The sequence below is a fragment of the Cyprinus carpio genome, chromosome A16 (assembly GCF_018340385.1).
Source record: "Cyprinus carpio isolate SPL01 chromosome A16, ASM1834038v1, whole genome shotgun sequence".
Lineage (NCBI taxonomy): Eukaryota > Metazoa > Chordata > Actinopteri > Cypriniformes > Cyprinidae > Cyprinus > Cyprinus carpio.
Genome location: NC_056587.1, coordinates 5,642,420 through 5,665,837, shown reverse-complemented (window position 1 = coordinate 5,665,837; position 23,418 = coordinate 5,642,420). Strand labels below are relative to the sequence as shown.

The following is a 23,418-nucleotide window of genomic DNA, read 5'->3' as shown; positions in this document are numbered from 1 at the left end:
AATAGTAATTTACCTAAAAAGAAACCTTTGATGCTACAACGCTATAGCTCCCCTCGTGGTTACACTAGGGTGACCGGACGTCACCATTTTCAAGACCAGTTTTTGGTGTCCTGACTGGAGCTGTCCCCGGAAATATCCCCGTTTTCACGTAGGTCATGGACCGCAATATTTATTTTGAAATGTAAAATAGTATTTCTGTATTTAAATGTACATTTTCCCACACATTTGTGCAATGTTTGGTGCAAAATGAAAATTCAATTATATATAATTTATAATTTGTCATTCCTCTACAAGTTTTAATATGTAAATTAAATACATATTTAAACACCTTATAAGTTGCAAAATGAAAATGTATTCCCCAAATTTATTAGATATGTTTAACATGTCCAACTTAAGCAAGAACTGTAGCAAAACTAAATGCATTTCGACTTACAGGCAGAACGGGATTGCATTTTCATCAGAATAATTGTGGCAAAATGCAGTGTGAATTACAAAACACAGTATATTCTCTTTGTAAAAAAATAGTATTAAATACAGTAAAAACAATTTACAAATATTGGTTGAACAGTTTTTTTTTTTAGTTAGGGTCAGTTTAACCTGCAATTCTCATAAAAATGATTGATTATAATATATAGTATTAAAATAATATAATATAGTCATATATAATATAATAATAAAACAAACATACAAATATGTATTGTCCCAATTTTTTACTGAATAGACAATAACAGGTAAGTTTCTAATAATATTTTGACCACTGAACTAAGAAATGTTCCTGGTTTCCATTTCAGAAATCTGGTCACCTTATGTGACGCTTAGAATGCAAAGCATACCAGTGAATAGTTCAATTTCGGGCAGCAATCAGAGAAAACTCAAGCCATACTTCTGCAAGACACTTATGGCTATTGGTAGAACAGACAGTTGGCCCTGCTGTCGTTGTACAGAAGATTTGCAGCTCAGGTGTGTGGATTTCCTAGCACTCTCTCTCTTCACATCTCGCTGAAATGTGTTAATGATTTCTGTGACTGCTCTGTTAAGTGAGAGCAGAGGGTTTGCAGGGACTTGGGCGGCTCTGCATGCCGTCACGTACTCCAGACGGAGCTGCTTAACTGCGGTCTGGAGCAGCCCAGCGGAATGCCCTGGCCCTGGGAGCTCTGCTCTACATAAAGAAGGGCTCTGCAGAGGGGAGGGGGGAAACCAGCTCTGCTCAGATGGTTTCGGCACCATGAAGGGAGAGTCTGAGTCCTGGAAGAGCCTCTAATGAAAGCAGTGCACCACTTTGATTCTTTGATTTAATAGAGGCAGATCTGTGCTGTGGTGGCAGTCGCCCCATGGGTTTAAAGTCGACATGTATTTACTTTAATATACATTGTACATATATTGTACTTAATCCTTTAGAGCACATTATTTCAAAAATAATTAAAAATAAAAACTTTTTTTTTCTTACATAATCTTTTAGAATTTGCAATCTTTCATGAAATGCAAATAACTTGACCCGCCTCTGAAATGAGGTTCCTTTTTGGCTGACTTAACCTAGGATGACTAAATATGATTAAAAAAAATAATAATTGAGAGACCTGCTTCCTTAAATATAAAGGGAACTATATTTTCATGAATTAATACCATTTACTATATATATTTAAAAAAAGCATGATATAAAGATTTTTTTTAATTGCTGAATGCTTATGGATAGACACTTTGCCACACACATGCATAAGGTGACAAGACAACCAAGACTTATTTTTAGAAAACAGTTTATTTTATCTTAAAATGTTTTTACACTCAGTATGACAATGTGCTTGCACAATACTTACAGTGGAGTGGGGCAAGACTCCTATTTGTACATAAAAAAGATCCAAAGTCTTTTTACAGAGAGAGCAAAGAAAAAAACAACAACACCCCCACCTTTAAAACCCAGCACAACATACGGAACCGAACGGAGCCGTGATGTAGGAACACCAGAGCCGTGCCGATGGGACGGAGGACTTGGGTCTAGTCATATCCTTCTAATTTTCCGTCTGGTGTAATTAGACATATTTACACAAGACAACGTGGACCCCCACAGTCAAGTCTCTGCTAATGGTCTCAAAAACTAACTCTCAATATATTCACATATAAAGCAATATAATACATGTTTGGAAACAGATTTAATGCATGTGAATAACGTGGGGTGAGCTGATTAATGGCCAGAGCTTATGGGATAGTAAACCTGATCAATCCTTACGTGATGGCCACAAAAATAAACTACAAACTGCCTGGAGGGCTTCACATTTGCCTTTGTGACATGAATAAAAAAATGTTAATGTAAAAACAGTGTGAAAGACCTTGTTAAAATATCATTGCTACATAACCTTCCACCCAGTCGAGAGGAGAAACAAGACCAGGGCAAAGGGGGTAGTTCACAGACCTGCACACTTCTATTTTGGAGTCTAAAATCCATAAAAACAATGCTGAGCTGGGTGACCCATGGCCAGTGAGTCTTACATGACTAGTTCTGTGGGTAGTTTATCTGAGATATAATACTTAGCGTCTGTATTTCTCCTTCCTTCTTACTCGACTACTATCAGCGAGGGATTGGACCTTTAGCAGAGCAGGCAAGCTATCAAAAGCCCTTGGTAAAAACTACAGTAATGGAGTGGGGTGGCAAGGGAAAGGGATTTTAATGGTCCACTTATTCTTTTTTCTCCCCATTTATCTTCTTGATCCTCTTCACCCAAGTGATGAGACTCATCTTAGAGATAACTTTGAGAAGACTAAAAAGATCTTGGAAAGAGTCTGAGTAGCACCCTTGGTTTGCGTCCTCCGCGCTTCATACCGCAGCAGTTTATCCCATCATAAAACCGTCCTTTGTGCGGGACAGCTCAGGCAAGGCCCCCCTCCCAGAGCAGCATTTAGGTAATGGTTAGAAGGTCAGTTGAACAAAACAACAGGACTCCAGCTCGAGCTGCCCTGTTCTGACACACCAAAACTGTTCAGGCCAGAGGTGTTCAGTTGGAAAGAGCTGCCAGGAGGCTCCTGGGTTGGCTTCAGGCTAGTTAGTCCAGCTCTGTGTCTTCCTTGGGCCTGTACACAGTGCCAAACTTCTGCATGTACTTCTTGATGTACTCCTTGGTCTTGTGTTTGACGTTCTCATTGCATTCAAGGTCTTCAGGGTTCTTGCAAGACTTCAGTTCCTTGTTCATCACCCCATGAGTCAGCTGTGAGCAGACGGACACACACACACACCAAAGGTTTAAAGATGCAGCAACGTTGACATCATAACAAAAGACTTCAGTGACAATGCATTTCAAAAACAAAAGGTTTCTCCAGTTTAAAGGGACACATATAATGCAAAGTGGATTGAACCAAGACCCCATCTTACATTTTTCTTTTCTTTTAAATAATCCATTTCACTTGGATGCACATCACTATACAGAAGAAAAGATCTGTCTCTACTCCCATTATATATTTTTAATAAACATGAAAGAACTAAAAACTGTGTGACCCAAAGATGTCTATCTAAATGCATATGGATGCAAGTGCTTTAACAGCCTTATCAAGATTATTTAAAACAATAACATAAGAACGTTCCGTTGTCCAGTTTTAAAAAGCATAAAGACATACACGATACCTTTCTAGCAAGATGTTTGAAGTCTTCTGTGTTACTGATACGGCCCAGCTTGCAGTCTGGTTTGCGGTATGGATTAAGGCATTGCACAATGAACTGTGACATCTGAAAAGATAAGCAGGAGAAACTGAAAAGTTAGACGAGTCGGACACACATGAGCTACCGCTGTAATTATTTGGTAAAAACCCCCAAAAATCTAAAGCTCACCTCCTTGCGGAAGACTTCTTTGCTTTTTTTGGCCAGCTCACTGGATGTGTCTGCCTCGGCGGTCTTTGTAGAGAACTGTGCAAAGGGGTCAAACAAAAAAACCCAACGCATGAAAATATATACTGGGAATATTGACAGTTTATTTCACATATTACTCATGTAAGACTGTATAATCTAGAGATTGTTTAAACATTCTTTTCCAAAATATACTAGGGAGTCTTAAATTCTACAAACAACATAATTAAACACTGCAACTCCCAGAGTCCCTTTAGGCAGCCGATATGACATGAATGAGACATTATGTTGAATCAATGCCAAGACTGTCGATACTCATTGTCATAAGGTCCCAGAAAGAAACCCAAAGGCCAAACCAGTGCACCTCAAAGGAAATGCTAACATACTGACAACAGACAATAAAACCATTTGGTAACGAAATCTGTTAAAAGTTTAATAGTCGAGATATTTTGAAGTCTAAAACGAAAGGGCGATTGTTGAAAAGACAAAAGAGATTCTGCACAGTTCGCCATCCAAACGAGAAACCACACATTAAATGAATGCAGTTTCAACAGCTGGGTTTGATTAGCATCAAAGAGAGCCAGAAAAAACACCAGCAAAACCCTGAGAGAGGGGGTGATGGGGGAGAGAGGATGGCAGTGAACGACGGATCAAGATGGTTATGACCTGTGAGATGACATGTCTTTAAAACAATGTTTACTGTAACTTGCTTTTGACTTCATGTTTCGATTCGGATTGACCCGGTCAGACCTCTTGTATATTTGCATCAGATGATGCTTCTTAAAAACCAATCCCTTTTAAACACCGAGGCAAAATGAAACGGTCTAAGTGTTTTCCTCCGAACTTCAAATAGCTTTTCTCTATGTGGATGAGCCCCAGCTGCGAACCATTCCATCGTAGATACTTGGAACAACATCTTCAGTTATCCAGAGAGCCTGGGACTACATGTGTGTACCTAAGTGAACTATAGAACAGAGACTGTTAAGAGTACTAGTGCTTTGATACTTAGCCAGTACTAAATCAATCAAAAACAAACAAACAAAAACATTTTTACACACTATTTAGTACTTAATACTGTCTGAAAGGCAGCCACTTCAATCTCTCACACGTGTACGTGTTTGAATGCTGCAAAGATCGCTTGTCAACAAATATCCCACAAAGTTACTGGTCTAATGTGTAATCGTGTGGGAAGGCATATGTTAATATGCTTAAGGTGGTGCCATCAACATTGTCTGTGGCAATTTCTGAATTATCTGTTTTTGATTTTCATAAATGGTTTGGGTGGACCAGGGTTGAAGTTGTGTATTAAGAAGTACAACTACAGTACTTCAAAGTTAATGTTGATAAAAGTCCTATGATATTCCGCTAAGCATAATGAATCGTTTAATACCTTTGAAGGATTTTCATCATATGTGGGTGTCCCGAGATCCATCTCAGCCTCGTGTTCTACACTGGCTTCATCTGTAGTCCCATCCCAGCTGGGAGGATCCCACTGTGTTTGCCTGAAAGAGAAAGAGCAAGAGCATTTCATCATGTACTCATAGTGAAGCCATTACAATAGGACAAAGGCGGACATGGCCTGGCGGGAATATCTTCATCATTAGATCAATCCATGCTGATGTCATCAAGCTTAAATGATTAGAAGGAGGTTTAATTCTGGCTCCCCCTGTCTGTTTTAATGATATACAGATTGCTTGTTTAATAAGGACCATTCATACCTGGTGATGATGTGATAGTAATAGATTCTGCCCTCTGGGTCTCGCGCCATTTTCCAGCTGGGAGGCAGGATAATGGTTTTAGGTTTGGGAGGGGAAGGGGGTGGCAGATCAATGATGCTGTTGGGTACGATCATTTCCTGTGGTGAATCACAGTTCAGGGGAGGTTAGTCGGCATGTGTAGGGTTACTGGAACTATGTTGTCTATAAAATGCTAATTACAAGCAGTCTAGCAGGAACTAGGAAAAAAAAAAAAAAAAAAAAAGAAGTGAGAGAGAGTAACAGCACCCCCATCTGGTGAAAGCCCTGAGTTACATACCTGTTGAACTGTCTGAGATGTGACAATGGTGGTGACTGTGCCTCCCTGCTGCACAACCACACCCTGCTGATGACCCGTGTACACCTGCTGCCCATGTAGATAACTGGCAGCTGGCTCAGTGTATGTCTGCACACAAATACAAGGATAATGCTTAGCAGGCATCATTATACTACTTCCCCATTAAGTGTTTACTCTTTGAAAAAAAAAAAAAAAAAAAAAAAAACACTGAGTACATGAAGATGCTATGCACTAAGCAATCATTGGATGAAGATACTGCTTGATACTCGTGGCTATTACATTCATATCTCACAGCACTAGTTCCATTTATTTTTTCTTCCAGTAAAGCCAAACCGTAAGGATATTATTCTGCCTGGTTTGTGGTTCTAAACCCGCATACTTAAGGTTGCAATGAAGCAGACGTAGCAACAGATCTTTTCTTCCGTTTTCTAATGCATATATGAGTAAAGTGGACAAAAAAAAAAAAACAAGTATGTAGGATGGGAACTTTTAATCTATTGGATTTTGAGATGTGGGCATTGCGCTTGGAAATTAAGGCTGAATACGAGGCAACTGTAAGAAAGGGGCAGGGTTTAAGGTAGGGGTGCTCCGAATGATTGGCTAACGGCTGATAATCGCTTTGAGAAGTTTGATCGGCGGTCTCTATAAAGGAAAATAACAATAATACTAAATTTGGCATGACATACAGCAGCACCAACCCAATCCCACACCAATCTGTGGATAAAATAATTATAATGCTGAAGAAGGTGAGGTACAACTCATATTTCTTTATTAAATAAAGTAATTTGTAAACTTTCTGAGAGACGTAATCTAACAAACAGCGTGAGTGAATCACTTTCCCGCTCAAAATGCAAATGACTTCAAATCACCACATTGAGTGCGCTTTAAGTGCTGCACAGTTGACACAGGAATTGTCACTTGCACAATCAGGCAGTGTCGCATCGTCACTAAAGTTTATCATTTGCATTTCTTTTTAAGTCTTGCCAGTGTTTAAAGCGGTGGTTGATCAGCTTTTTTTGAAGGCTTGATTGTTTTTATGGGGGCAATTTAGGCATCAAACATGTATAAAAATGGATAGTCACTGTAAGATTTGCTAAATATTACTTTTAACTGTAAATGGGGAAATTGTGGATGCCTAGCTTTTTTGCATATAAAATTTTTCATTTGTAAATGTCTCATTTGATATCATTTTATGAAACTGCATTGCATCATATTTTGTATTTACGTATACCACTGGCTACATATCTGCACTATATCAGAAAATAGTGAGAATAAGGACTGAAAGGTACCTGTATGACAGGAGTGCTGGTTTGTGGGTAGCCTGCAGGAATGCTATAGATGGCCTGGCAGGGCTGGCCCTGATAGTAGATGGCGGTCTGAGGGGGTGCCGTGGTGGAGTATTGCTGGGTCGGTTGTGTCTGTACCGTGACTGCTTGCTGTGTGTTGGGGTCCCAGAGTGTTGTGTAGCCTTGCTGGACCTGTGGGCTGGCTGTTTGCGCAGGCACTGACAGGACAGCCACGCTCGGGTCCTGTGCTGGCACAGCAGGCTGGACAAACTGCGGAGTCTGTGTGCCAGAGGAAAGCTCCAGAGAGGCAGGGATATGTGCCAAGCTGGAGGCAGGTCCAGCCTGGGTGGTGGTGGAAGAGGGCGAAGCTAGACTGAGATCTGATATGATGGGCTGAGTAGGTGTTTGTTCGAATGTACCAGTAGCTGGGGTGACACAAAGAGGCTCTACAGCAGGTGTGGGGAGGAGCACCTTTCCTGCATTGGGATTGGTGGGATCCACGTAGGTCTGGATAGGGTATCCAGGCGGGTAGGTCATGAAGTTTGGACTGGAGGTGTAGGCCAGTGTGTTAAATGCAAGAGTCTGTAATTGCTGCTGCTGCTGCTGCTTCTGGGCCTCCCGTTGAGCCACTTCCTGTTCGAAGAGCTTTCGTCGTTCCTCAGTAGACAGCTTGTTACGAGACTCTTTGGTGTGGAGTTTCTTCTTGCTGCTGGCCTGCTCATAACTAGAGAAAATACAGTAACCACACTTTGAACATGCAAATCTAACATGTATTTTTGATCAGAAATGAAAATTGGTTCATGTTGTTCCAAAGACTTTCCCTAATTGTCCATGAAACTTGTACAAGTTTGGAACAACATGAGGGTGATTAAATAATTACAAAATTGTATGTATTAATTTTATTGCATCTTAAATCTTACCGGTCTTCATTTCTGCGGCCTCTCTCATAAGCTGAAGGCGGCAGAGGGGAGGTGGAGCCTCGTCGCCTTTTTCTATCTGCACTGCGAAGGGTTGATCTCTCTCCATCCCTGTCCCGGTCCCGCTCACGGTCCCAGTCTCGTTCACGCTCCCAGTCTCTGTCCCGGTCTCGGTCTCGATCCCGATCACGCTCCTTCTCTCTTTCTCGCTCTCTCTCTCGACTGCTCGAAGGTGTGCGAGGGGTCATCAGGGCTTCTCGATCACGACTGCGATCTAAAACAAAGGATGGATCAGAGTTTATTACAAAAAAAGAATGAAATGTTTCAATTAAACTGGGTAGAAGTACGATGCGTTCTTGACCTACCACTTGACTCTTTTTCAACCTGGCTCTTCTTTGGTATCCTGTATACCTCCTGAGAGGGAAAAACAGCTTGTTTATTTGTTCTCCAACATGATCTTTTCTTTAAATGCACATTTATTTTTAAAAAGTGATTCACAGTTAAGCCCAGAGTATAATTCGATTTTTATGTGTATGTGTAAAGCTCATGTCGTTCCAAACCCATAAGACCTTCGTTCAACTTCAGAACACAAATTAAGATTTTTTGATGAAATCTGAGAGCTTTCTGAGGCTACATATACAGTAACACAACTACCACGTTCAAAGCCCAGAAAGGTAGTAAGGACGTCGTTAAAATAGTCCATGTGACATCATTAATAAAGCTTCTGGACAAAGATCTGGACAAACTGTGTATCATTTGAAAGATTAAAGACTCCAGCTTTGATAATTGACCACTGTTTTGATAAAACTGTTTATGGTTGCAGTGACAGTGGTTTCTTAACTTATGTCAGGAGTGCAAAAAATCAATCGTAATGTGTGATATTTTGAATAGAACAGCAACACGCATACATATTCAGTCATGTCTGCTGCAGTTTGTGTGTGTTCACATAGCTGCACTGAACAGTGTTCATTAGGGCATATAGTCAAAAAGAGTGCATACTTGGAGAAATATTGATATATTTACACGTTTACTTCATACAGAACAGAATAAACACATATAAAATGTGTTTACAGAATAAACCAATCAAACGAACAACATCAGCTTCTTCCAGTGCTGTCTGTTTTCTCTTCTGCAAACGCTGTTCTGACTCAGAGGAAGATGATTCGCTGTCACCTGCTTTCAAATGGAGCGGCATTTAATAGACAGAGCCGTAGTTCACTGACAAGGTACGCAATATCGCGTTGATTATCTAAGGCGATTCATCTGCGATAATGAACGCGATATTGCGTAGCTTGTCAGTGAACTACGGCTCTGTCTATTAAATGCCGCTCCATTTGAAAGCAGGTGATGGCGATTTAGCGGTAATCACGGAACCAGATTTACTGACTAGATGCGCATGATCAAATCAATAGATATATAACCCAACCCTAAATCAGACTATACTGTTTTTGCTTTAAATAGTGAAACTATGCAATCTAATTCAAATCAAAAACTGCTCATGCAACATCTTTATTTGGATAGTGATTAAAATGCAGTTGTTCTGCAATTGTTTCATGCATTCGGATTCATGTAAAGGCACAGTCAGGGGAAAAAAAAAACGTGATACAGATTTTTGCACTAGTTGCCCCACTGATGTCACATGGACTATTTTAAAAATGTAAAAAAATAGTATTCTGAAAATAAACAAGGTCTTACGGGTTTGGAAGGACATAAGGATGAGTAATTAAAGGGTTACTCCACCGCAAAATGAAAATTTTGTCATTAATCACTTACCCCCATGTCGTTCCAAACCCGTAAAAGCTTTGTTTGTCTTCAGAACACAATTTAAGATATTTTGGATGAAAACCGGTAGGCTTGAGACTGTCCCATAGACTGCCAAGTAAATAACAGTGTCAAGGTGCAGGAAAGTATGAAAAGCATCGTCAGAATACTCCATCTGCCATCAGTGGTTCAACTGTAACGTTATGAAGCGACGAGAATACTTTTTGTACACGACCTTGACTCTGTTATTTATTTGGCAGTCTATGGGACAGTCTCAAGCCTACCGGTTTTCATCCAAAATATCTTAAATTGTGTTCCGAAGACGAACAAAGCTTTTATGGGTTTGGAACGACATGGGGGTAAGTGATTAATGACAAAATGTATAAACAAATTATAGCCTTGCCTTTAAGTCTTTCCAACTGTCCAGCAGCCGGGCAGCCATATCACTGATATCAGAAACCCGAACTTGTGGCTCCTGACTGCGCTCGCTTTCGACATCAGAAACACCTTCTTCCTCATCTTGAGAGGGCGTCCCCACTGCAGCACCCTCTGCCGGAACAGCCACAATAGCCAGGGCCAATGCATCAGCAGATCCGGTGACTATGGCAGCCTCTGATGATGCATTCTCAGTAGAAACAGCAGCAGATCCAGTTGGAGTGGTTTCCACAGAGGCGGATGGAGATTCTGTGGGTGTGCTCTCTATGGCAACAGCTGTGGATTCAGAGGATACGCTCCCCGTTATGGTTTCCGATGGTTGCGTGGGTGTGATTCCTGCAGTGCTGCAACTTGCATTCTCCTCGGAGCTGCATTGTTCAGAAGATGTGTTTTCCACCTGGGTCTCAGTTATGGGAGCTTCCACTTCAACAACTACATCATTACTAATGTCTGCTGCAGATGTGGTGTCTGTGACTGAAGGGGCATCTTCAACTGCTGTTGATTCTGTCTGGGACTCTGATGGCTCCTCACTCTTGGTCTCTTCCACAATCTTCTCATCCTCTAGTTGTTCTTCAGGCTTAACTAAGTGTTTTTCTTCAGGTTCTTGTGTTTCAAGTGTCTCTCCTTCACCGCCAGTGGCCTCTGGTGTTGAATGTGTGACTTCTTCGGGTTCAGGGGGCTCCTGTTTTAATTCGGGCTCAAGCTCAGCTTGACTCTCAGAAGGCACTTCACTGTTTTCTACTTTTACCTCCCTTTCAATCGTGGCTTCCAACTGTGAATGCTCATCCTCCATCTCTTCTTCTTCCTCATCTTCCTCTTCTTTCCCATCCGAAGCTTTACTAGCATCGGACAGGGCACTGTCCAGACTATTCTCACTGATGATCTTCAACCTACGGTAGACTGCCCGCTTGGGAGTGTCTCCATCCAGCTCAGTAGCCAGCTTGGCTGGGGGACCATCAGGGGTGTTGAGGGGCGTTTGGGCACGTGAGGTGCTCTCACTGGAGTAGCCATCCTGTTCTGCTGGTTGGCTGAGTGGCCTGCTTTGAGCCCAGCGCTGGATAAACTGCAGCACTCGGCTCTCCTCCAGCATGTTTTTTGTTGAGATGGGAAGCACTGCCAGAGCCTTCATTATCTAAGAATTTCACCATAAAAAAAAAAAGTTTTAGCTTTAGGAGACAGCACCCTAAATGTTCACTTAAAACTACATACACCCTTATCATAATTATGTTACATTTACTAAAATATCAGACCACTATGAATTTCTGGATTTTGCTTGAGAAATAGCTCAGAAATAGCTAGCAGCTCACTAATTTGCTTGGTGATCTGTTCTTAAATTCAACCCTAACTCTGTGTGTGTGTGTGTTTGTTTTGAACTCTTACCTCCAGTTGTAGTTTAATGTTGTTTACAGAATTGCTCTTAGCTTCAGAAAGTTCAACCATAAATATCCACAGCAACGAGAGGCCATGGTGATCTAAAAACTGCTTCAGGCACAAGGGATTCTGGGTATTCTGCACAGACATGCAAAAAACTCAGTAAGACCAGTTTTCAGTCATTTTTAAATGCTTAACACCAGACCACAAACATGCAGTATTATGTCCTCTAGCACTGCAATGCCGTGCAATAAATCAAACTCATTTCAATGTGACAGTGCTGCAATATACCTGGATGAGTTTAAGGCAGGTGAGTCGCTGCTCCATCGTCTCCACTCGCACCATGAGTCTGCAGAGCGAGATCACATCTTTCTCTCCACACAAGCCTTCTCCATTCTCCTGCAGAGCCTCCAGCTCCTCATCCAACTGCAGAACAATGTCAACCAGTTTAGATACCAGCAGCAACACAGGAGAAATCTTTCTTTGAGCTCGATCAAACTGTGACCATGGCAAAAACTCACTTCTAATTTCATGTATCAGGAGGATGTTTCTACATTTTGTTTGCTTTCTTAGTGCAGGTCTGTGCCAAAGATGAAGAGTGCTAGTTCAAACAAGCCATAAAAACCTCAAAATGCAATTAGCTTGAACATATTAGCCGTTTTATTTGTAGACTGGAACAAGCCCTGAAAGTGTCAGAGCAATTAACATGCAAGCAAGAACAAAGCGGACCCAATTCAGCCACAAGATCACTGCTTTGGTACTGCTGAGGGTTAAGATAACACTTTGCTACAACGGTTTGAAAATCTGGCAGGCCATGTGTTATTTGTGTCTAGCGTTAGCACATAATTGTTCAAGCGTAAACGTTGACTAAATTAAACCAGTGAAACATGATATCAGAGTTATGGACTTGACATGTAAAACAGTCCCAGTCACTGCACAGATTTATTCTGCCTTTCTCTTATTTCCAGTAGCTGGATGAAACACAATATTTGGGCCCTCTTGCTCACCGTGGTAAGCCCACTGTCAGTGTCTTTCTTCCGTGAACGGTCCCTCTGTTTCTTCCCACCTGCTGCTCGGACACTAACCCGAGTCTCTCCACCAATTAAACCTCGACAGCTAGGAGCTCCACAGAAACACTTCTGGGCCTCTTTACTGGTGGACAATGGAAGAAGGATGTTATATTATGATCAACATGTATGTTGAGTTTCATTTGAAGAAAAAACAAAGACTATACATGAAAGGAAATGACTGGATCTTTTACCCGTATCTTTGGAACTGATAATCAAAAGTGAGTTCTGTTCCAGCCGTCACAGCTTTGGTGGTGAAGAAGCCAACTCGGAGCTGGCCATTTACAGTCCACTGCAAAGGGTGCAATGGATTAGAAATGCAAAACTAAGATCTTACATAGAAATCAAAGGCTCTAAGTTCCAGAAGCACCTATTCCTACACAGGCAAAAAAAAATGCATGGAGATGTGCAAACAGACACAGATCAGACACATTAAGTTATAGAACAAAATGTGGCTAAATAACCTTTTACTGCATAAGTAGTTGACCTCCATATTGGACTATTTGGTTGTTAGACAGAAGAGTCAGCAATTTTGACCCACTATAGTTGATAACATCACACTAACAATCACATTTACATTTTCTATTCTCATCCTGAAGTGGAGGTGGTGCTGTGCAGCAGGCTTTCTGAATAACATACTGGAACTGGAAGAACTATGCAAGTACACCGTACAACAATCCAGCTCAAGCTCTTATGATAATGGAGAGGAAAAGGATTTGTGTGGGGGTACAGTGAAGTATACAAATATATCAAGTGCACTTACTTTCTGAGTTTCACAATTGGGTTCACAGCTGTGATTCATAAAACGGGAACAGTTTCCTTTCAAAGTAGCATCGATTATCTGCAGACATAATAGAGACATAATCTCTTGTGTCTTTTTTAAACCTAACTTAATTCATCAAAGTCAGCAACACTTCAAATGTTCATTTCTGTGCTAATTCCACAGACTCACCTCGTTATTTTTCAAAGCCATGAAATAATAGTGAATGTTCTTGTTTCGTGCATACTCCTTCACCCGTGCCTTAAATTCCCGGTGATCCAAAACTTCTCCACAGTATTCTAAAACAAAGTCGTTCCTGCAAAAAACCAGGTGACTTAACATAGACATAAAGAACGTATGTAATAAGCACTTGTTAGCTGAAGCAAATAGTACTTACGGCTGTAGGTCTCTGGCTGCTCGTAAGCCCCAGCCTTTGCTCTCAGTCAAAATTACCTCAAAGTCTGCATGCTGCTTCATTTGAAATCGCCTATTGGAGCAGTATGCTCCATTTAAACACCGGGAAGAGCTTGAAAGAACAAGAAAGAGAAAAGAGAAATTTTGCCCTCTATGTTTTTACTGCAAACTGCTGTAATCTGCCAGCAATATAAACTAAGCAAGTAACAAACATGATAACTATAGTCTCTCACTACAGATTCTCTCTGCTATACAGCAAATACTATGATGTAGTAGCTGGACATTTACCACTCAATCATCAGCAAGCGATTGAGGCAATCCTCCCCACATGCCATCATTCCTCGGGCTCGCTCTTCCCTTGAGAGGATAGCACACTCACACTGCATTCGCTTGATGTCTCGATGAGACTTATTCTTCTTGCTGTAAGGACAAAGAACAGATTTTATGGGCCTTATGAAAGATCAAATTAAATGAACAAATGAACATTTAGAAATAAGTTAATTCAAAAAGCAGAGCATGGCGCTGTCAATACAAAGAACGTGAATTCAATCGCCAGGGATAAAAACGGTGTAAAAGAGAAAAACATTCTTACCGTTCTGTCAGATACACATTTTCTTCGATGAGGTCAAAGTAGGGTGGCATTTTTTTCTGCTTTGCCTTTTCCCTCCACCCAGCTGGATCCAGGAACTCTTTCAGACTGAGCAGTGGGCGCTCAACTTTACCATCTTTCAAAACCCTTGAGCTCTCATCCAAACACTCCTTTTTACTGGTCAGACCGGCCTCTGCCTCATTATCCGATTCCGATTCAAACTCAGGACGTCTCTTCTTAGGTGGACCCCTTCCTCGATGAGGCTTTTGGTTGTCTTCTCTAGGAGCTTCCGAGGTGTTCTGACTTTCTGTGGTGAAGCTGCAATTGCTACTTATCTCATGGGCTTGAACAAATGGGGATGATCCTGGAAGATCAGGAGAGAGGATGGATCCTTGTTTGATCCCTACTACCCTGTCATCATCATGGTCATTGGTCAAAGAGTCTGGATGGATCTGCTTAACTGAATCATGATACTGAAAAGGCACATGTGCGTTGACTGGTCTGTTGGTTTTAGAGATGTCAGGCTGAGCCAACTGACCTGGTATGTGACCACTATCAAATAGAGCAATTCCTGGTTGAGGCAGGTGTTCAGTGCCATGACTGCTGTCCGGTTGCTGAAATGTGCTGCTGGGCTGTTCTGACTGGTTAAAGTCCCAGGCTAAGCCATAACCCTTCCCACTGTTGAAGTCAGTGGAGTTCTCATAGTGCTGCTTTCCTCCTTTCCTTCCATTCCAGCTATCTGGTCTATCATGGTATTGATGGTGATCCGATTCAGGTCGCATACAAGTCTTTTCAAAACTCTGAAGTGATGCTTGGTTTATCTGAATGTTATTTAGTCTTTCTTGGGCACTCCGGTTCTTGTCCACACGAGCACTGGTAGCCTCCGAGTGGCTGGTGCTGTCAACCATGTTGCTCTGCGATTGGTAGGAGAAACATTTAATATCTGGACTTAGCATTGTAGCTTGTGCACTGGCCTTAAAATGTGCCGATGATTCCTCAAGCTTTGACTGATTGTTAAAGCCATAACCAAATTCCCTATTAATGCTTTCATGTTTATCAGTCTGCTGCTGTCCAGAAAACACTGAGGACCCGGGAGACGGTTCAGTCAAGTCATTGGTCTCAAGAGCAATGGTTGAATTTTTTGGCACAACCACCACAGAGTGCAGCCGCTTTAAGGAAACATGTCCATCATCTGAATCAGAATCTGATTCGTCACTCTCGCTGTCCTCACTGTGACATTTACCGTCATGGTTTAAGGAATCAGGGTCTTGAGTTTCAGGCTTTAGTTTGTCTACATTGATTTTCTCTTTACTGCAATTAAGGGGAAGATCACTAACAACAGGGGCACTTGTTGTTTGAGTCTGATTTATAAGTTCACCATGAGTATGTTGGGTTGCAAGGTCAGCTGCACGAGGACTTACTTTTTGATGAGATTCAGCTGAGGTTGTCTCTCGTATTTGTCCTTCTACAGATTTTTTAGATGGTACTTCAGAGTCCTGTTTCTGTGTAAAAGATTCATCAGGGGTAGTATCATTGTTGAACTCTATTCTTTTTACCGAAATTACCATTTTCATATCTGGATTCACTATTTTCATAGGGCTTTGATTTTCTGAAGTGGCTTGACCAACAATATCCCATCGGGATTTTTTAGCACTACCATCCTTTTTCAAAATCCCACTAATGGGTTGTTCAGGATTCACATAATGCTGCTCAGAATCTTTCTCACAGAGTTGAGCAAACTGTGTGATGGGCATACTGGCTTTACTAATGATAGGTGATAGCCCATCTAATTTAGTGTTTAATTTCAAGCATCCTCCAGGTGGTAATTCTTTCACAGAAAGAGGGTCTGCCAGTGATCCTACTGAATCCTGATCGGGAGTGTGGCCTACACAAAATGAGTCTGTCAGTCCTTCTGCCAGAGCTGTACTTTGGATTGCAATCTCATTTTTAATTCCAGGTTTATCAGTGGAACTTTTAACTTCAAGAGTTCTACTTGTCATTGAAGTGGATTCTTTCAATCTATCAGTTGTCTTGTGACTCTCAGGAACATTTGTGCACTTTCCCTCTTGGTTTGGAGGCTGATGCTCAGTTTGTTGATTTGTTTTGAACAAATTGTCTTTGTGCGTAGCTTCATGCATCTGTTGAGAAATGCATTTAGATTTAGGCGGAGTAGAGTTGTCATCAATTTTGCTGCATTCCTTCTGAGGAGTAACTGGGCTGGGGGCTAACTGTGACTGCTTTGTGTTATTATTTAACCTGTCTTTTGATTGTTTCTCTGTCCCAGTAACATTATTTAAAGTCTTGTGATCTGCTGAATCAGTTTTTTTGGAAGATGAAGTCCCAGACACAAATGACCTGTCTGATCCTTGTAACTGGCGTTTTTTTCTGTGCTCCTCATCAGAGTCAGAGCTGTTTTTATGGACCTTTTTCTCAGATGTTCGGCATGAGGTAGCTGGGTTAGAATTTGAGGTCTTAGCATTAATCTCAGATTTTGAGTGGGAACTGGATTTCCTGTGAACTGCTTCTGCTTCGGGAGAGCTCTTTCTATTGGATTCAGAGTCACCAGCTTTTAAATGAGATCGCTCTGATTTTGAATGCTGTGTTCTTTTGTCCGATTCAGATGATCGAGAACAATCTGTGGGTTTTGAGTCCCTGTGGGATCTGGAGTGAGTGGATGATTTTGAGTCTTTTTGCAAGCTAGAGTAAGTGGAGGATCGACTTGAGTCACTACCTCGTGTCCTTGTCCGCCGGTGGTCATCCTCCGAGTCCGAACTGTCACGAGACCTGCCATCGGTTCGTGAACGTGAGCTTCTCCTTTCACGACGAGGAGAACTTCTATGAAACCTCCGCTCAGAATCATGGTAATGTGACCTATCTGACCTTGACTGTCTCTCACTCCTAGATCTTTCAGACCTGGAATATGAACTAGTTCGACAGTCTCGAGATCTAGACCGTGACCGACTTTTGGTCCTTCTTCTGTCTCTGTCAGAACGAGAAGATCTTGATGATGTGTGCCTGGAGTCACGCTCAGATTTTCCACGACTCAACCCCTTTTCATCTTCTTTCCTATCAGGCCTGGATTTTTCTAACTCCAAAGTTTTGGAATTAGAGGATCTTTTCGCTTCGTTACTCTGGCATTCAGGTTTGATCTTATTTCTGTGGTCAATAGACTTCTGGCTAGATGATGTTCGGATTGAATCCCCATCAGACTCTGAACCTGGAAGTGTGCTATCTGATCGGGGCTGGGATTTTCTGTTTTCCTCATGCTCAGAAATAATGGAAGAATCCATATCTCCCTTCCCAATATGGGAAGAAACAGGACCTTTAAGGCATGAGTCTAATTTCTCCTGAGGGTTTTCCTCTTTGATAACTTTTTCAGAGGAACTATCAATGACAGAGTTCTTGTGACACTGTTGCAATGAGGTTTCAGTTTCAACCTTGGCTAAAGAACTAATTTTGTCTGACTCAGATGGGACTACTGGCTCTGAAATCTCTGCTGAGGCAGTGCTGAGAGTGGAGTTTTCCTCAACAACAGTAACACTGAGAATCTGTTTCTTAAAATGCATCTTTCCAAGAACATGTTTTGATTTGAGAGGGAAGGATAATGGGGCGGGTGCTGTCTGTGTCTCCCCAACTGCTGTAGTATTTGTATCCACATTTTTGGGTTCATCACTCTGTCCTGCTAGATCTGGAGTAGGTACAGGTCCAGCTTGCAGTGCAGAAGAATCTTCACTTGCAGATTGCTCCGGGCTCGCTGGGGCTAGAAATACATTTTGACGTGGTTTCTTTGTCTGTGTGAAGCTGAAGGAGACCTTTTGTCGACCCTGTTCCTCAAGGTTTACCTTCGCCTTGGTTCCTTTAGGCAGAAGATGGTTTGTCAATACGATCCTAGGTGCAAGGCCTTTGAATATGACTTGCTTCGGGAGGTTTTCAACCTTGATCTAGTGATATTAAAAAAAAAGAAGTATTTTATGATTTTTTGTGTATGTACATAAAATGTTTCATGTTATGTACATTCAACTGAAACAAAAATTGCAAGATATATGAATTATACACCTACCGAACAATCTTTCACATCTTTCCTGTTGTCACAAAAGAATAGCATGAAAGGAAAAAAGCAGAACATTGGTCGAAGTCAATTTAAAATCTCATTATAAGGCAAATTAAAAACCTGCTGTGAAAATAACACCGCTCTTACATCCAACAGCTAAGGACTAATAGTTAAAAACAGTCAATGAAACACAATATATTCCTAGTTCAAATGTACTTCCTATTTTTGAAGTCACTTCATGTAATAAACAATTGACACACTTTCAAAAATAAATAAGCAGACTGTTTGCCAGTTCTCGTGAAACCTAAATGAAGCTACCAAGCAACAACTAGGTTACATGTTCCTCTGAGACTCCTTTTCTTCATCTAACCTTCATAATGGAGTCACCCTACAATGATAGTAGTGAAATTGGAAGGGGTTTCTCATGCCATTCATATCTGTCAGATAGGCAATATTTTAATCAACCATGACCCTATTTAATATTTTTTAATAATGGCACTATCAAGAATGAAGTATATAATAGAATTTTGATGTGACCCACTTTAGCCATTCTAAAGCAACAATGATATATCTAAAATTATATCCCTAATGACACTCACTAGTAGCATAAAATAAACTAAAATATCAAGAATGTGAAATCCCATTTCATGCAAAAGCTCAAATACTGAACACTCTATCCGCTTGTTAAGTCTGACATCATGCGTCACCGCTTCCGTGTCCAAACGCTCTATCAGATACCACGAGAAAACAACAAAAGGTGCTAATATACACTCAAAATGTGATATAATACTACCAAAAAAAATTATAATCCCAACCTTTAACTCCATACCAAAATCCCAGATAGCCAGACAATGAAAATATAAATATAAATAAAAAAATCTAAAAATTATTTGTGTTTGGGACGCTGTAAGCATGGAGACTGTAGTGTACACCATAAGTTTGAAAACATTTAGCTTAAATGTTAAATATGAATAAACAGTGCTCATAAACGGCTGCTTTGGTAGTATTCTCAAGTGAAGCCAATTGAGGCTTGGACCCGGAAACAGCGCTTCTTACATCACCACTTAACAACCGAGATTGCAAACGCAAGAGCTGCATTGTTTTTTTTGTTTTTTTGAGGAGGGAAAAAATGCATTTGACCACATTCAAGCAAGTCCAGCACATAAACATGAGACAACAAAAAAACTGTCTATTCTGATCACAGATTCTTTGTTGAAAACTTAAGCCAACAATATTCAGGCCTGACTACAATTTTTCACAAATAACAAACTGCATTGTGATAAAATGCTGTGGCATCTCACAGTTTAGTTTTAAAATAACTTTTAAGCTGCAGAGTGCAAAGTAAAATGCAAAAGGCTTTTAGTCAACATATAATATATGCAAGCACTCGGTTTATCTAAAATCCCCCAATAGTGCAAAACCAAATTTAGCCCTGAACTGGAGAAGCAGGATTAGTATTGCAGGGAAGTGTGGCTTAACATTCTTGCATTCTGTCTGTTGACATAAGGAGCTAAAGATATACTGGCCCATGACAAATTGGACATTGAATTTTGCAATTCAAGCTATGTTCACTTAAGCTCAATTTAAGAACACTACTGCAAAGAACCATACGCTGCTGTGAAAGTTGTTTAACATTCTGCTGGCAGTTTAAGCAAATGCTATATTGCACCCTATTGCACTCAACAGCTATACTTGAGAGAGTACCTGAGCTCTTCATTCAACAGATCATCCATCTTGAGGCAGAGCTGATGCTGAGCAGCTTGAAGGAAGCTGCAACACTGGGGCAAACCAACTCAGAGTAGTATGCTCTCTGATACGATGTCACACCTGTGGAGAAGAGACAGCATTAACTGCATTCAGGCAATGAAGATTCTATGATACAAATATATTTGTCTATAGATGAAGACTTCAGGTGTTTCATTGCTAAAAAGGGAACATTCTGTAGAACCCCACAGATACACCACTGGAAGTGCTACATTAATTCTTATAAGAAGGTTACTGTGTTTTTGCGGTCTAGGCCAGTGGCTCTCAACCAGTGGGTCACAAAAACGGGTCACAAGTCTGTTTTGATCTGGTCGAGAACAAGTTGCAGTGAAACAGAGGTAGTTACAATTTTTTTTCCCCCTATATTGCGACAACTGAATATAACAGATTATTGAAAAAGAAAAAAATGAAGTGGGGAACTTGGTTCCACACATTGATTGTTGATTGGATTTTGCACTGAAAAAATGGAGGCAGATGAAAGCAAGCGTGCAGGGGTGTGTTTAAGTGCTCTAAATGTTTAGAGAAGTCCTGCATATGCTACCAGAGAAAAGTCTGTCATTTTCACCAGAACATCCAGTTATGACATTTTGATAAAAAAAAAAAATGAATGGATGAATTGTTTACAATAAGATCTATAATATGCATTTAGAAAATAAACAGTGAAAGTCAGCATGAAGATTCAGATGCAACCAACTATATAACTGTGCATGGAGGCTATAAAAGAAATAGACTTATCAACATTTTAAAAGGGAAACTCTTCATTTTACTAATGATGTCAAATCAAGCTTTACAGTATTCTGCTGTTAACTTATCCATCATTTGAATATTAATATGACTAATAGTAATACAATATTTGGCCTGGTATTTGTCCCATGTTTCAGGCTGGTAAACTGTGTCATTTATGCAAACAAAATGATATTGAACTCATATTCAGCTTACTTGTCATATTAATCATTTTTTCCATTTTACTTGGCTTATGCAGTTAAATTTTATATTAATTAATTTCAATGTTTGATTTTTCAAAACACTTGTTTTTTTAGGATTTAAAATATTTTGCTAATAATAATAATAAGGTTTACATTTGTTGTGCTGTTTGAAATGGTCATCAGTAAGATGAGGCTTGCAGCAGCACACAGAAGTAAAGTGGAGGGAAGAGCACTCATCTGCCTCAGCAGGACAAACTGCCTTTTGTCTCAAATGTGAAAGGTGAACTGCGTGCCCTGGACACATAATATCAGTAAGCACGCTTGGTGTTCTGACATAAAGGAGTAACACTTGATTGTCTAGTCTATTATGTCTTAATAGTAAAAGCTTGATGGTTGATCTTATAATAAAACGACGTTTAAGATCAATTTGTTTCGGCAAAGTGGATGAAAAAAATCACTGAACACTGCAGATGTTCTGTCTCAAGCATGTGGGTGACATTTGTTTGCACAACATAGCAGTATTTTGTCTACAGTTATCTCAATTCTGTTATTGCCGTGGATGACAATAACAACACAACGTCAACAACTCCGGTTCTCTAACAGCACGGCCTCCGGTTGGCAACCAGTACCTCCAGCACTGAGTGCTTGGTTCATAATGGCTACGCGCAGATCATCTGACCCTGAACAGCGGGCAGTTGAAAAATTTACCTCGTGGATTTGAGGCCTACATGGAGGCCTCGCTGCATCTGTTTTCACTTGTGTTTCCAGAACATATAAGAAGATAAACATTGACATTACAGTATTGCCTAATAATATTTTAGACATCCTGTGAATAAAGAATATCACATTTTATTTAAACAAACCTTATTTCCATTTATTGATCGGTCTTGTATTAGTTCCCTTTGGCTAACTGCAAAGTCAACTGTCGCTCTGGTCACCTTTTGAGACGTTTATGATAAGTTTATTTTTTTATATATATATCCTAACCTATTTTTTTGAGCTTAATTGGTTATCTACCATATGTTTTTCTCTAAAAATCTTATTTCACTGTTTGAGTTGTGGTTTATGCTCTGAAACCATGAAAACGGGTCACTGTAAACGGTGGGTTAGCAAGTTAGCAGCATAAGGACTAACTGGGTAGCTCAGTGGCTAACTGGTTAAAATATGAAGTGCATGTAGGTTCGCATTGGGTATGTTTTGTGTGCCAAAACAAACGCATAGCAGCTATAAAGTACTCACTTCATATACTTCTCCAGTTCGGTTAAGCACTCCATCTTGTAGGACAATGATGGCAACCTCTTTCACTTGATTTTTCCCAAACATCCAGCAGAACAGACGTCAAATCCACACGGGGCAACAAACTGCTCTCGGAAACACAATTCGCCTGGTGCTAGATAGCATACAGCTAGATCCAAATGTTTGCATTTAATGCTCGGTCCACGGTGATCAAATAAATACTCATTAGATGACTCCTCTGTACTGTTTTATCAGTACGAAGCAGGCTGTGGATGGCACCATCCTGTTTGTTTCATGGTGTAGTAGGGCTGCCTCAGATGATCTGGTGGTGGAGTCGATTTGCGATGCACCGGTTGCGGCTCCTCCTCTCTACGAGCCACAGCTCATGCCGTGAAGGAGGTTGACATGCATGCGCTGCTGTCCGGAGGGACTGATGACGATCCGACCGTTTTGGGGTTCTTGTTAAGCTAAGAAATCTTCCATAACAACGGAACGCGGAATAAAATTGTATAATGCAAAAGGTACTGTACGACGGAGGCAGCTAAAAGCTATTTTGTAATGCATTTGGTCAGACAACACGTGGAAACCGGATGGGCCTTCAGTTGTGTGCGGGATCCCCACCAAGAAATCAATTCAGCGAACGCAACTATCACGGCATTAAACTGGAAATGTGAAATCCGGAGGAATTCGTAAAATAGACAGTTTGTGTATGGCAAGCCGTTTTAACATTTATTTCTAAAACTGGTAACTATTTTATTGTCGCTAGTCCTAGAAGTCATCCAGTAGTGACTATATCTGTTCATTTCACTAGAAACTTTACATGAGATATGTATTACTTTGCAACTAGTCACTTTCCCAATATTGGCAAATGACGTTTCAGTTTTGATCGTAACAAAGTTTTTTGTTTAGTTTTTTTGCCATTGAATCACTTATCTATTGAGTACTTGTCTCTTTGTGTAT

At 40.6% G+C, this 23,418-nt stretch overlaps 1 protein-coding gene across 1 annotated transcript; it reads right to left on the bottom strand.

The window, feature by feature from the left end:
- Positions 1–1,737: 1,737 nt before the first annotated feature.
- LOC109063168 (histone-lysine N-methyltransferase SETD2-like) lies at positions 1,738–23,203 on the bottom strand. Its single transcript, XM_042772203.1, has 22 exons — positions 22,462–23,203; positions 20,237–20,359; positions 18,542–18,563; positions 14,485–18,422; positions 14,181–14,312; positions 13,876–14,004; positions 13,671–13,794; positions 13,482–13,559; positions 12,913–13,010; positions 12,659–12,803; positions 11,943–12,077; positions 11,661–11,789; positions 10,249–11,412; positions 8,450–8,498; positions 8,088–8,358; positions 7,171–7,891; positions 5,864–5,989; positions 5,548–5,684; positions 5,220–5,331; positions 3,815–3,889; positions 3,611–3,712; positions 1,738–3,197 (listed from the first exon to the last, which is right to left on the bottom strand). Exons 2-22 carry the CDS (start codon positions 20,263–20,265, stop codon positions 3,036–3,038), a joined length of 7,878 nt encoding a protein of 2,625 aa, XP_042628137.1. The 5' UTR covers positions 20,266–20,359; positions 22,462–23,203; the 3' UTR covers positions 1,738–3,035.
- Positions 23,204–23,418: the final 215 nt, after the last annotated feature.

Coding starts and splice junctions, on each gene's coding strand:
- LOC109063168 (XM_042772203.1), bottom strand. CDS start 20,265: ATGGATGATCTGTTGAATGAAGAGCTCAG. Junction 5,685..5,863: donor CATCTCAGACAGTTCAACAG/GTATGTAACTCA, acceptor GATTCACCACAG/GAAATGATCGTACCCAACAG. Junction 3,890..5,219: donor ATGATGAAAATCCTTCAAAG/GTATTAAACGAT, acceptor CCCTTTGCACAG/TTCTCTACAAAGACCGCCGA.